General features: G+C 46.4%; 1 protein-coding gene across 4 annotated transcripts in view; it reads right to left on the bottom strand.

The window, feature by feature from the left end:
- Nucleotides 1-5879, bottom strand: part of RASA1 (RAS p21 protein activator 1) — a 1760251-nt gene extending 1754372 nt beyond the window's left edge. For 3 of the 4 annotated variants that reach the window (XM_069627584.1, XM_069627586.1, XM_069627587.1), the window contains exon 1: nt 5393-5773. In XM_069627584.1, the coding sequence (XP_069483685.1) occupies nt 5393-5640 (248 nt within the window). In that variant the 5' untranslated portion in view covers nt 5641-5773. Of the gene's footprint in view, nt 1-5392 lie in introns of all 4 variants that reach the window. The other variant, XM_069627585.1, reaches the window with a different exon arrangement.
- Between the last annotated feature and the right edge of the window lie 8020 nt (nt 5880-13899).

The raw sequence follows: 13899 nt of genomic DNA, 5'->3' as shown, positions 1-13899 counted from the left end.
TGTACATTTTATTTACTAAAGCTGTATCCGTAGCGAAATTGCCCGAAAGGGGGGATGAGGATCTGGGTGTCTGCATAATTTGTGTAGGTGACACCCAGTCTGTCCAATTTGTCGAATAGAGGTTTAGTAAAGATATTGTACATCGTTGGCGAGATACAGGAGCCCTGTGGGACTCCACATGTTGTCTGGATAGGGTCTGCAGAGTCTAAGGTGGAGAAGACTTGCATACTTCTATTGTCGAGAAAGGATTGAACCCAGGCTATAGCTTCACTTGAGAAGTGGGCGGCTGACGCTAGGTGTTTGCAAAGTACTGCGTGGTCCACTTGGTCAAAGGCCGCCGACAGGTCAAGGAGGAGTAGCATAGCTGTGTTGCCTTTGTCGTTAAGTTAGTCAATTTGGGCTTTGAGATCTATAAGTGCGGTCTCAGTGCCGTGCTGAGGTCTGAAGCCAGATTGACGAGTGCCAAGGAGTTGGTTAGTCTCCAGGTATTTTTGAATTTGGAGATAGGCCACTCTGTCGATTATCTTCAGGAGGAAGGGGACTGTGGTGATGGGCCTATAGTTAGTGGGGACGGAGGGGTCCAGGGTTTGTTTTTTTTTTTTTTAACAGGGGGGGAACCCAGGACTCTTTAAACTGCTTGGGACTGTGCTAGATGAGAAGGAGGCGTTGATAAGTTTGGTGACGAATGGGGCTAGGTCTCTTGCAGCATTCTTAATTATCTGGGCCGGGCAGTAATCACCTTTGCAGTTTCAGGGTTTTAGTGAGGCAAGGATTTTTTCAGTTTCATGAGTACAGACTTTAGCGAATTTGAAAGGTGTTAAGCTAAGATTGGGAGTAGTTGTGGGTGTGGGCGTACTGGAAGTCGCTGATAGGGAGCAAGGCTTTTTTTAGGGTAATTTTGGATTGTAGTGTTTTCACTTTATTTGCGAGGGCGTTTTGGATATTGGTACACCATTGCTTGTCTTTGGGTACGTTGTCAGGTGGTGGTATAGGAGATTCAATTTCTCGCAGGATTGCAAATAATTCCTTTGTATTGGAGCACACGTTAGAGATTCTGTCATTATAGATGTCTTTTTTAGCTTGGATTATTGTTTTCTTGTAGTTGGTAGCGCATTGTTTGAGTTTACGTTTGTTTTCAGCTGTGGGGGTGTGTAACCATACAGTTTTAAGCTTCCTTTTTTCCAATCTCAGTTCTTTTAGATGGGGGTGAACCAAGTATTGAGGTGGGATTGTTGTTTACTTTTACAATTCTTCAGTGGGGCGACGGTGTCCATGGCTATGGCCATGGTGGTGTTGTATATTCTGACCATGGTATCTGGGTCAGAATCTGTTGGCAGGGCATTGATGGTTGGTAGGAGTAGGGGTAAGATATTGTCAGGTGTGATATTTTTTCTGGATCTAGTGGGCACCGATGGTGCCATTATTTTTTCAATCCTGAGCATCTTGTTGAATGTTAGTTAGAAGTTAGTGAGGAAGTGGTCAGTCCACGGCTGGGGTGTAATTTTGGTGATGGTAGTTGGAGGTGGCTACCCCGTCTAATATTCTCCCTTTGTCGTGGGTGGGGGTGAGAACTTTTTGGGTGAGTCTGTGTCCCTCATGCATGGTCGCAACAGCTTGCGCTCGTTTGTCATCTGGGTCATTAAGACCTAGGTTAAGATCACCATGGATCATTGTCTGGGATGACTTTTTTTGTGTTGCTCGCTCAAAGGCTGGATAATTCCTCTTCGAATAGGCCTAGGGGCCCTGGTGGCCTATAAATGAGATAGATGGTTAGGGTTTGGCATGGGGATATTGGTAATTTAGCGGTCAGGAGTTTGCAGGATTTTAGGGTGGGCGGTGGTGGTAATCTTACATTCAGGTTGGATTTGGAGATGATGGTTAAGCCGCCGCCTCTTGTGTTCTGGCGGTCTAGTCTTAGTAGTTGATACCCCTTGGGTATAGCTAGGGAGAGGGCTGGACCTGCTGCGTCTGCTATTTCAGTGGCAAGGGCCACGACTGATCTAGCATTGATCAGTGCTCCTGTTATGGATGTTGTTTTAGCAAGACAGTTGATGTCAGAGGTAGCTAGGGTGGGTTATTTCGTTACGGTGCGAGCAGATAGTTGTGGTTTGGGATGCGTTCAGTTCCTAGTCTGGTTTTTGGGAATGGTGCGACGGTTCGAGTAGACATTACTAGGTGCCTGTGGTTCGTAGAGGGTGGAAAGTCTAGCGCGAAGCCTAGAGTTTCTATGGATAGTACGGCAGGGTACATATTTACATTGGTCCATAGTTACCAGTATTAGTTGTAGGAGCAGCAGTGGGGCGTATGTTGATAGGGTTGTGCTAATATGCATTCTGCTGGCGTATAGGGTATTATAACTTATACTATAGCGTATAGCTGGGTAGGCTGAGAACACAGGGGCGACACGGTTGACAGGCTAAAGCAGCTAAAAAGCACAATATAGTGGCGGGCTAGATGCAACTATCAAGGCACGGTGTGATAACAGGCTAAAGCAGCTACAAAACACAATATAATGGCAGGCTAAATCACCTAGGAAACACAGTGTGATGAGAGGCTGGATGCAGCTTGCAGTGGTAGTGCACTTTCAAATGACTAAATGTATGTGCATCAGTAGGGCAATACAGTAGCTAACAGTTGATACGGCATATGACTAGGTATAGGTATAGGTGTGCAATAAAGACACAGAGGCTAAAGCTCTGCCACACAAACCCTGCAGCAACAGTAGCAGTGTGAATACCTGCAGCCCTGTGCGCTGGGCCATAGATGCCACAATGACATTGGCATTAAAATTGCTAGATCAATTGCGTGTAAGGGCACGACCAGGGGTCTGTCCATCATCTCAGACGGACTTAACCGATGTGTGACAGTAGGGGAGACTGGAGGTGCTAATGACATTTTCAACACTGTATTTTCTGCCCGACACACTGATTTCTAGCAAGCACCCAGTGACCCCTTCTGTCATAGACACAATTTCAACCAGTGTGGGTAAAGATGAACCAGTATCCTTGATGACCAGCACATGCCAAACTCTATCCAACACTGCACCATTATGTGGATCACAGCGTGGAGAGCCGTTGACTAGTACAAGTTCAATGGGAAACACTAACAAAGCAACCCTAACCATGCAGGGTCCACAACTAGAACCTGCAATGCTGGCTTCAGCCACGACTTTAGTTGTGTCTCACTAACTGGAAACGGAAGACAAAATCCTTGCCCATGCGGACATTGATGCTAACCGCCTTACCGTGGTCCAAGAGCAAAAGAAGCAGGGTGTCGCAAAAAAAAACAAGAGCAGCTTTGCGGTGTGTAGTAATCTCAACCATCTACCGACTACCCCCAGTCCAAGTGTGATGAAAACCTCTGACCCAGCCACCAAGGGGCTCCCGAGGCCAGTGGGTGTAAATGTAGCACTGTCCTGTCTGAGCTGGTGGCATTATAGAGGTTATGTCTGGCCTTTCTTGTAGTTCATGGAAAGGGGGTCCATAGGGGAGTCACCAACTAGCATGGATTGCATCCCAGGGGTTCCAAAGCACAATGTCTCCACAACAATGACTAGCATTACTATAAATGGGCTGGGGCCCACTTGCGCAAATAGAGAGAGCACTGCGGTTAAAGTGCACTGCTTGACAAGGGGCACCATGGTTTAAACCACCCAGGCTCCCCTGCCTCCAACCCGAGTCTAATGGATTGTATAGTAACGCCACCTCCGTCAACTTCTAACAGGTGGGTAGTCTACACAGCAAGCTCCAATTCTTTGGCCGGTAGGTCAGCTAGTAAGGCTGGCTATGCAACACCGAATTCCACTACCTACGGTGACTTGCAGATCCCTACTTGGTTAATGCATCAAAACAGTGAGGTGAGAGGGTGCTGCTCGGGAGGGGGTAGTATTTTTGCACAAGGTCCCCAAACTGGCCCCCGCAACCACTTAGAATCCAGGGAAGCGCTCATAAATAAATGCACCCACTGGTTTTGTGGTGTACACAGCTATTTATCTGTAATCCATGAAGACATGTTTAACTGTAGCAGGCTGCACCGCCAGTGGACGGGTGCTTTTGGCGCATTACGAATTGAATTCAGGGAGTAGAACGTGGCCAATGGTATATTGAGTATGGATATGAGAAGTCACCCTGCATCAAACAGCATGACAGAAACTGGAGCCCATTCAAAGCACACTATTTATCACCCCTTTGAAACTAATCTACAGCGTCAGGGGCATTCGGGCGCCAATGCAGTGCTGCTGGTGAAAAGGACTTTTGGGCAACCACACTCACTGATGAATTTGATTGCAAGACCTGACTTGTAGTGATTCTAATTGGGATAGTTGCTCGTGGGATAAGAGTTAGGCCACAGGGTAAAATTAACTGGCTGAATTGCAATGTGGAAGTATGTACATTTGTTTTAGTGTTAATTTGTATGTGGGATTATGTACTTTTATGGCACCAGGCTGAAATAAAGTTACTGACCGATTTGTCCGATTGGAGAGAATACTGAGGTGCGCCGTGCGTGTCATAATTCCTGCATATATGCTTTAACAACCATCAGCTGACTGCATATTTCCTCAAGATATTATGGCTTGTACGTACATTTCCGAAAAGGTTGCCAGTGCGCTGTGGGAGAAGGAGGCATCCTTGCTTCCACATTGCGAAACAATAGAGTGCTGATATGTAATGCTTTTGAAGTTTAAAAACACAATACAAAAATAGTAAAACTCAAGAACCGTAAAGTATTTTGTAAAGGAATGGTCCCACTTCTCTCGCTTTAAATGTACTACTCAGACACCAACACCACCTCAGGAGTCAGGACAAGAGCTGGCGGCCCTTTGACAGCCTTCACTGTCTGGGCCGCTCGGCCACTGTCAAACTAGTTCCGGTAGCTCTACGTGAGTGATTGGTGGCTGAACTGATGTTTCTATAAACAGGTTCACCGCCTCCTGGCATCACACCTCTCCATCCCGGGCAGTCCCCGTGCTGTCTGCGTTCCCATGCACTCAGATAAGAAGAGCAATGGACCATGGAAAAAGCACGTCATTGTGTGCATTAAATCTGGTCTGTTGCATACCTCTGTTTACAAGTCATAGGGGGTGGAAGGGAGGTGGGCTCAGATCCGATGTGCTGCTAGGAAGGGAGGTGGGCTCAGATCCGATGTGCTGCTAGTGCCAGCCCGGGCAGGGCGCGGCAAGTCCCGGGGGAATAGGCAGCTGACTGACCCCAGGCCACAGAATGACAGCAACCTCCAGCAGCCAGAGCTCAGACATGGCTCACAGGCAGGGAAGTGAGCTGCCAAAGTTGCACGGCCGGAGAATACTCCCATCTCTGCGGGAGGTGTGTGCAAAGGCCGAGCCTTCTGAAGCAAGCATACTACAGGCAGCCCCTGCCTAGCCTCTGGTACTCACTGGTTTGGCGCTGGTGCGGTCAGTGGGATTTCCACCTCCTCCTCTTCATATTCCGGCCCGTCCAGGGAATCGGGCTCTTCAGCGGATCCAGGGACACCGGGTGGCGGCGGAAGAGGGGGAAATGCAGGCCCGGCTTCGGGAGACGGTCCGACCAGTTCATCTCCTGCTGGAGAGGACGGTGGCGAGAGCGGCGGCAGCAGCGGCTTTGCCCAGACCGGAGACACCTCCCCGCCGGCCTCAGATGACATTGTAGTTGCACCAGACCACGGCCGGCAGGAAGCAACCACTGCAGCGCACTCGACTGGGGAAGACAAACTAGTAGAGGGGCTTCCAGGAGAAAAGAAAAGGGTAGTAGACTCAGTAATAATCTGGCGCGCGACACTGCACTGAGCCAGCACACGAGACGGGGCTGCGCGCTCGCTCCGAGATTGGCGCGTGCCCCCTTGACGTCCGCTTGCGCGTGGCCTCCTCCCTACACTTCTCCCGTGTTGTTGTCGAGATGTGCGTTCTGCCCCGGCTCACAGCGGTCGCCGAGGGCCTCCCTCTGCTCCCTGCTACGCACACTGCCGGAGGAGGAGTCCTGGGCGGCGTCCCGCCCCACTGCCTGAGAACCCCTCCCCGGTGAAAGAGACACCACCTCCAATGCCAGGATCTTCCCATTCCATTCATGTCCGGGCTTGAAAAGCGGGAAGTGGAGGCGGCTGTTTCTCCGGGAGGGCGTGGATGGACAGATCTCGGCTAGGGTCAGCGACAGAGCACAATCAATAGAGCTACCGGCCGCGTACCTGCAGCATAGGGTGACCAGATTTAAAAAGTAAAAAAGCGGGCCAGGGCAACTAACATAAAAGTAGGACTAACTCAAAGAAACACATATTATAATTAATTTATCACAAACTAACACTATTTTAAGCTGTAAAATGCAACATTTTTTTTCTTTATTTGTATTTGGTTTCAATAACAAAACCTTTACAAAAACAGTCAATTATTCAAATACAAAGAAACAGAAAATCTACACACAAAGCATAATCCCGTTTAGCAAACATACACAAAATACAGTACAATTACCTAAATTTCAATTGAATTATGTAACACATTTCAAAGAAAAACAAACAAGGTATAAAATCCAGTTAATATGCTTGCTACAATAATACAGTTATTTCAGTTCTTCCAAAAACTTACTTTAAAATATCAACTCGCATACATTCGACAGAAATCATACAATTGAGATTTTTAAGGGAACTGAGTTGCCATGAAACATATTCCACCAAATTACATCTGGGAAATATCTCTCAGTTGGTGATGCAAACTTTCCAAAATAGGTTTCACACTCCTTGTTAATGATTTCACATTCTAACAATAGATGTCTTAGAGTTTCTTTTATGATTGGATTCTTACAAAAGCGACAAGTAACATGACTTTTCTCAAGTTTATCTCTAATTTCTAGTATTTGCCCAGTGGCTAGTACATTAAAACGAAATCACATAAAATTACACCTCCATTTTTTCTCTGGAAATTTAACTAAGTATGGTTCCAAAGCTCCCACCGACTTCCAATCTGAAACCCTGTCGGAGTATAGAGATGAACCTTTTACTTTCTCGATAGTTTCTGCCCAGTCTGCACATCTGATTCTATTTTTTACATGAATGGGGTTAGTTATCAGATGTTCCAAATCTGTGCCGATTTTAGCTAGCAGTATTCTTGACAATTCATACAGTGATAATAAAAACTTTGATTTAGTTGTCCCCAATCTCAGCCGAAGGCCCAAAAATGCATATAGATTATTTCCTGATCCCACTAATAGTTTTCTTAGTAATGCCAATTATTTCCATTCAATTTGGCTTTTCAGCGATTGAAGGCCCAATTCATATCTAATGGAAGATATAGGAATGCATTTCGGAAGGTAATGAAGTATACTTCTTGTTAGGCAGAATCCTGTGCAGTTCCCTTGGGGACCACTGCAAAAAGATTAAGACTACAGGAGTAAGCAGTAAACCCAATTGGTAGCAGTCTGTACCACCCAGATTTACCTGATAGCTGTGGCTGAGTAGTCAGACTTCTCTCAAGAAGAGTAGGGCAGTATATAGAGTATACACAATAGGGCTAACAACACAGTAGAGCAAGCAAACACTGACCAGAGCTTTGTATAAAAAGTATATAATTATTTATTTAAAACACACTTTAGGCAATATACTAGCACTCTAAATCAAAAGCAAGTTAAAACACAGTCAGGTAATGTATACACACCTCCCTTGATAACTATCAGACAAGTCAGAGTTAAAACACCATGATTTGTTAAACAGATATGAGCGCATATCCTGATGGCATTCCAATAGTTCAGTTAAAGGGAGAGAAAAAGGCAGAGCATAGAAATAAAACAGGTCCCAACACTTTTAGGAGGTAAAAGACTCCATAGCCCATAAGCACACCAAAAGTCAAAGACATACCTCAAATCATGCCTAAGAGTGGGAGGAAAAGAGTCTCACTCTTAGCAGGAGAAAAAAACTAACCCCAAAAATCCAGCAAAGCTGCTGGGGGACTCACTAGGTTTGGGAAATTAGCCTTATAAGAGAATTCTCCCTAACACTTCTCCAGTACTTAGTCTCGATCTTTGAGCATATTTGTTCTAAGCATTGAGGATAGAATTCAAGGCCGTAGCTGAGCTTTGGGACAGCTTTCAAATTATAAAAACGTAACAAAGGCAAAAAAGAGAATTTACAATACATCCTGTCTATTCTCTTAGTCTGCGTAATCAAATTAGTCACTCGTTCCTCCAGCACATTAAAATATGTATTTTTTTGTTATATGAGCAAATATGGGATAACCTAAATACACAAATGATCACCTAGTCTCGAGCTTATAGTTCTTTAAATACCAGCTATGTCTTATTGCTTTCTTATTTGGGCCCAAAATTTGAATTATAGATTTCTTTTCTTTTATCTTTAGACCATTAACCTCTATATATTACTTGAATTTATTTATGAAACGTTGAAGTCCCACTTGGGTTCGATCTAACAACAAAAAATCATCAGCGTAAGAACACCAATTTAACTTAGTCCCTTCAATTTTGGGTGTAATAAATGCAGCCGTGTCCAGTGTAGTTGCGACGTCAGATGTAAAAGGGTTGAACAAGGTAGGGCCAAAGATAGAGCCCTGCCTGAGACCGTTCCACGTAGGTATAGGGATTTAAAGTTTACCTTCGTGGTTCATTCTGACTTTAATAACAGAACCCTCATGTAAATGGATTAGGAGAGATAGAATATTCTTAGGCACTCCTTGTCATGATGCCCGCTCCCGGGGAGCCGGTTCAAGCCCGGCGTCCCCGAAAGCGGACATCCAGTCCCCAAGGAAGGACCCAGCAACCCCATATAGGGGCCCTTTGGACAGTGTCCTGGCGCCTATGGCGCCAGGCTCATAAAAGACATCAGTCCTGGCGCCATAGGCGCCAGGCTCATTATGGGAATGCTTGGGTGCACTTACCTGATGCAGACCATGCTGCAGGATCCCGGCCTCCTTGAGGCCTGAAAGGAACTACTTTACCTGCGGGATTAATTTACCATCCGGGCGTGGTCGGGGAAGGATACATACCTGATTGGAGGAAGGATACATACCTGGAACTTCTTCCAAGGCTATTTAAACCCCACCCGAACAGCCACACGTGCTTCGCATTGTTCTGCATCTAGCAGCTGGACGCTCACCGTGTCTGTTCCTGCATCCTGACTTCTGCCACGCCTGCCAGCATCCTGGATCACCTGCAAAGGAAGAGAAGAAGAGAACAGAAGAAGGAAAAGTCCTTACCTGCTAAATCCGCATCCCGGAGACATCTCGCCGACAATCCTGAAAAGGAAGACTTTAATTTAAAAGCTCATCGCGTCGATCGCTGCAGCGCCGCATTCCACTCACCTTCACAGGGCGCCTCCATGTTCAGCAGCGATGATCCGGATTCGCAGTCACGCCCCAGCGCGTAGGGAGAAAAACACCAGAACAAAAGGTGAGAGAGAGAAGGGAATAAGGAAAGCTAAATCTCCATGTTAAGACTTACCTGTTGATTCATTCCCTCTTCATTTCGGGTCCGCGCCGCATCCTGGCATTTCCGGACCCCGGCCCCTAAGGGGAAAAAAAGACATCAGCGTTAATGAGCGAATGAAAAGACATTACCAAAAAACGCTCATTAAAGACTTACCTGATTTCTACAAGGATTTCACCTCTCATCTCGGGTCGGTGCCTGTTCCCCGGCATTCCGTACCCCGGCCCCTATGGGGAAAAAGACACTAACATTAGTACATTAATGCATGGACACAAGGGGAACCTCTTATCAAAAAAACTTACCTGGAAGCCAAGCAAGTTTGGTTCTCACCAATCTGAAAATCCAGTGAAGTAACTGGATACCAACGCGCCCCTGCATCAGAAGCAGGATGGAGAGCTCGTCCTTCCAGACCCTAAGGTGAGACGCTACAAGAAATCACAGGAGGAGTGAGAGGGGAAAGTGGGAGGCCGATTGCATTACCCCGCAGAAAGTTAATCCCCTATTTTCGCCTACAGAAGGATACTTCTGCGAGCCAGACAAGCCAGATTTGGGGGCCCAGTCCAGTCCGTCTTCCGAACCCTGCGCATCACCTTAGAAGAGGTCACAGCAGCGCAACCAGGCCAGCGCCTCTGTGGGAGTCAGGTGAGCGTAACAGAATGCAAAGCCTTCCTACAAATTCCCACCCAGGCGCTATGGAAAGTTCTGAGACTGATCAGTTGGCCCAATTACTGGGGGAATTACGGGCCAAAGTACATGCCGCTCGTCAAGAGACTAATGCCCTCAGGAGGGAATTAATAATATCAAAGTAAAGAACTGATGACCTGGCCAGACAGCTTTTGCAAGGTCAAGCTGGGCAAACTCCTCTACCCAGTTCCGGAGGGAAAACTGCTCCTGTGGTTTCCAGTAACCCTGTGCAGATTAATCTATCTGGAAACATGCCGCTGGCGCCACCCGAACGCTTTGCTGGGGACCCCAAACGATTCTCCGTATTCATGAATCAGTGTCGTTTGCACTTCCTATGCAGACCTAGGGCCTTCCCTAATGATCAGACCAAGGTAGCCTTTGTATTGTCATATCTCAGCGGCTGCTCTGCCGATTGGTCAGTTCCTCTGGTTACTCAAGATGACCCGATTCTCCGTGATTTTCAAAGGTTTCAAGCAAGCATGGAAATGTTATTTACTCGACACTCTCAGGGGCAGGCGCTGGATGACGAACTTCTATCCCTGCGACAGGGCAATCAGGACCTCCTATCCTATATTGCAACCTTTAATAGACTAATTGTGGAAATGGGATGGCCAGAGGATAAAAGAGTCACGTTGTTTTATCGAGGCCTTCGCGGAGAACTTAAAGATGTCTTGGCCCAAGTTGTAAATCCGCCCCAAGAATGCATAGAGTATATAGACTTAGTGGTCCAATTGGATCACAGACTTCAAAACAGAAAAGCAGATCGGTCCAGGTTTGAGACCCAGGTGTTGGTCAAGACCCATGCTAATCCCAAGGAAGTTGATGTCTCTGAGCCTATGCAAATTGGAGGGGTTAAAGGACCCTTAACTCAAAAGGAACGTGAAAGGAGGCTGCAGTTAAAATTATGTCTTTATTGTGGGAATTCTGGACACTTTCTACGAGATTGCCCGGCAAAACCGCCCCGAAAGGCGGTAGGAGCCGCTGATAAAAACCATGAAGACTCTGTTTCGGGAAACGACTCCGCCCGACAAGTGTAGGGGTCCGCTTGCCGAGCTTGAAAACTAACTCTCAGACCTCGCATTTCATTGTGCCAATGGTTCTCGTAGATCCAGAACAGCCTAAGCGGTTGCATGCAATAAAGGCATACATCGATAGTGGGGCTATTGGAAACTATGTGGATCGTGAATTGGTCTCTAGGATTAACCTCCCTCTCCGTCCTAAAACCAGCAAAGATGTCATCACCACAGTCGATGGAACTGAAATTGCCTCTGGACCGGTAACACATTCCACTACTGAGGTGACTCTTATTGGTCCCGACGGCCATCGGGAGGGAGTTGTGTTTGATGTAATCAAGGCTCCACAGTTTCAGGTTATTCTTGGAATCCCTTGGTTAGAGACACATAATCCTCGAATTGATTGGCGAGCTAAGAGAATAACCTTCCCGGATTGTACACAAACCTGCTACCCAGAAAACCTGAAGATTAATCTAGCATCTGTAACCTCTGCCTCCATGCAACTACCTCCGGAATACCAAGACTTTCAGGACGTCTTCCAAACGGAACAGGCCAACACGTTACCTCCTCACAGATCGTACGATTGCCAAATCGATCTGGTGCCCGGTGCACAACCCCCTTGTAGCAGGATTTATGCCCTTACCGAACCTGAGAATCTGCATTTGAGACAATATTTGGATCAATACCTAGCTAATGGTTTTATTCGCCGGTCAAAGTCCCCGGCATCCTCGGCTTTGTTCTTCGTGCCCAAAAAAGAAGGCGACCTTAGAACTTGTATCGATTACCGTCCATTGAACCAGATAACGGTTAAAAACCGTTATCCTCTGCCTCTGATCCCTGAACTCCTTGACCAGGCGAAGGACGCTTGCATATACACCAAGTTAGATCTCCGGGGGGCTTATCATCTGGTACAAGTTAAAGAAGGCGACGAATGGAAAACTGCCTTCCGTACTAAATACGGATTATGCGAGTACCAGGTGATGCCTTTCGGATTGTGTAACGCGCCGGCTGCCTTCCAATACTTCATGAATGATGTCCTTCGGGAACTCATCGATGTTTGTGTTGTCGTATATATCAATGACATTCTGGTGTACTCCTCTTCGGAATCTGATCACAGAAAACACGTCAGGGCAGTACTTGAAAAACTGCGCCAACACAAACTATTTGCTAAATTGGAGAAATGTGTTTTCCATACCACTGAAGTCGAGTTTCTAGGTTTCATCCTGACACCCAAAGGAGTCCGAATGGACTCAAGAAAAGTGGATGCCATCCTCAAATGGCCATCACCTAGCTCTGTAAAAGGGGTTCAAAGCATGCTTGGCTTTGCCAATTTCTATCGCAGGTTTATCCCGGAATTTTCACGTGTGGTACAACCCATTACTGCACTCTTGAGGAAAAATAAATGTTTTGAATGGTCTGAAGAAGCCGAGCAGGCCTTTCAGGATTTAAAAGCTAAGTTTACCTCCGCACCTATATTGAAACACCCGCGTCCAGATCTCCCTTATGTCGTCGAGACTGACGCATCCAGCCTAGCCATGGGAGCTGTCCTGTCCCAAAGAGATCCCGAAACCAACCAACTGCATCCCGTAGCATTTTGGTCCAGAAAATTCTCGGCACCCGAGGTTAATTATGCAATCACGGACAAAGAACTGTTAGCCATTAAGTCCGCTTTTAAAGCCTGGCGGCATTATCTGCTTGGCGCTCGACATACCATCACAGTGATCACTGATCACCGGAATTTACAGTACTTGAAAACCGCCAAGGCTCAGTCAACACGGCAGCTCCGATGGGCTTTGTTTTTTGCTGAATTCGATTTCGTGATTACCTATCGACCTGGCTGCAAGAATGGCAAAGCAGATGCCTTATCCCGAATTGGAATGGGAGAATCTGATACAAACTCAGAACCAGTACCAATAATTCCCGAACAGAGGATTCTAGGCATGACTTCGTTACAGATGCTTGAAGACATTCAAGCCAGAGTGAAACAACTCCTGGACCCTACAACCTTACAGGAATGGATACAAAAGGGGTCAGACTTTACTATAGATAATGGTTTACCTTATTTCCAAGGACGCTTATTCTTGCCACATAAGGAATTATACGAACTAGTTATTTCCGGTTATCATGATACATTAATAGAGGGACACCCCGGTATTGCCAATACAGAGGAAAAGGTGAAACGACAATTTTGGTGGCCCTCTTGGCGAAAAGATGTTAAATCTTTTGTGATGTCCTGTGGTGTTTGCGCCCAAAATAAAAGTCAAAAGAAAAGACCAGCCGGTCTCCTTCAACCTCTAGACATACCACCAGCACCCTGGCACACCCTATCAATGGATTTTATTACGGACCTGCCTCCTTGTTCGGGGTACAATACTATTCTGGTAATTGTGGATTTGTTTTCCAAAATGGCCCACTTTATTCCTTTGAAAGGTTTACCTTCAGCTTCTGCCCTAGCCAAAGAATTCCTCGAAAATATTGTTCGGCTACATGGATTCCCATCTATACTAATCTCTGACCAGGGAAGCCAATTCATTTCCCACTTCTGGCGCAAATGTTGTCAAATGGCGCAGATCGACGTAAGATTATCGACCAGTCTCCACCCTCAGACCGATGGTCAGACCGAGAGGACAAATCAGACCCTTGAACAGTACTTACGGTGTATGTTACAGCAATCTGAAAGCAACTGGAAAGACATTCTTTGGATAGCCGAATACGCATATAATAATTCGGTACACTCTGGAACTGGCCACGGTCCTTTTTATACTTTGTTTGGGCATCACCCTCGA

Source organism: Ambystoma mexicanum, chromosome 6p, assembly GCF_040938575.1.
Source record: "Ambystoma mexicanum isolate Mex_15411 chromosome 6p, UKY_AmexF1_1, whole genome shotgun sequence".
Taxonomy (NCBI): domain Eukaryota; kingdom Metazoa; phylum Chordata; class Amphibia; order Caudata; family Ambystomatidae; genus Ambystoma; species Ambystoma mexicanum.
Note: the sequence above shows the minus strand (reverse complement) of the source record. Positions and strands in the feature narration are given on the sequence as shown.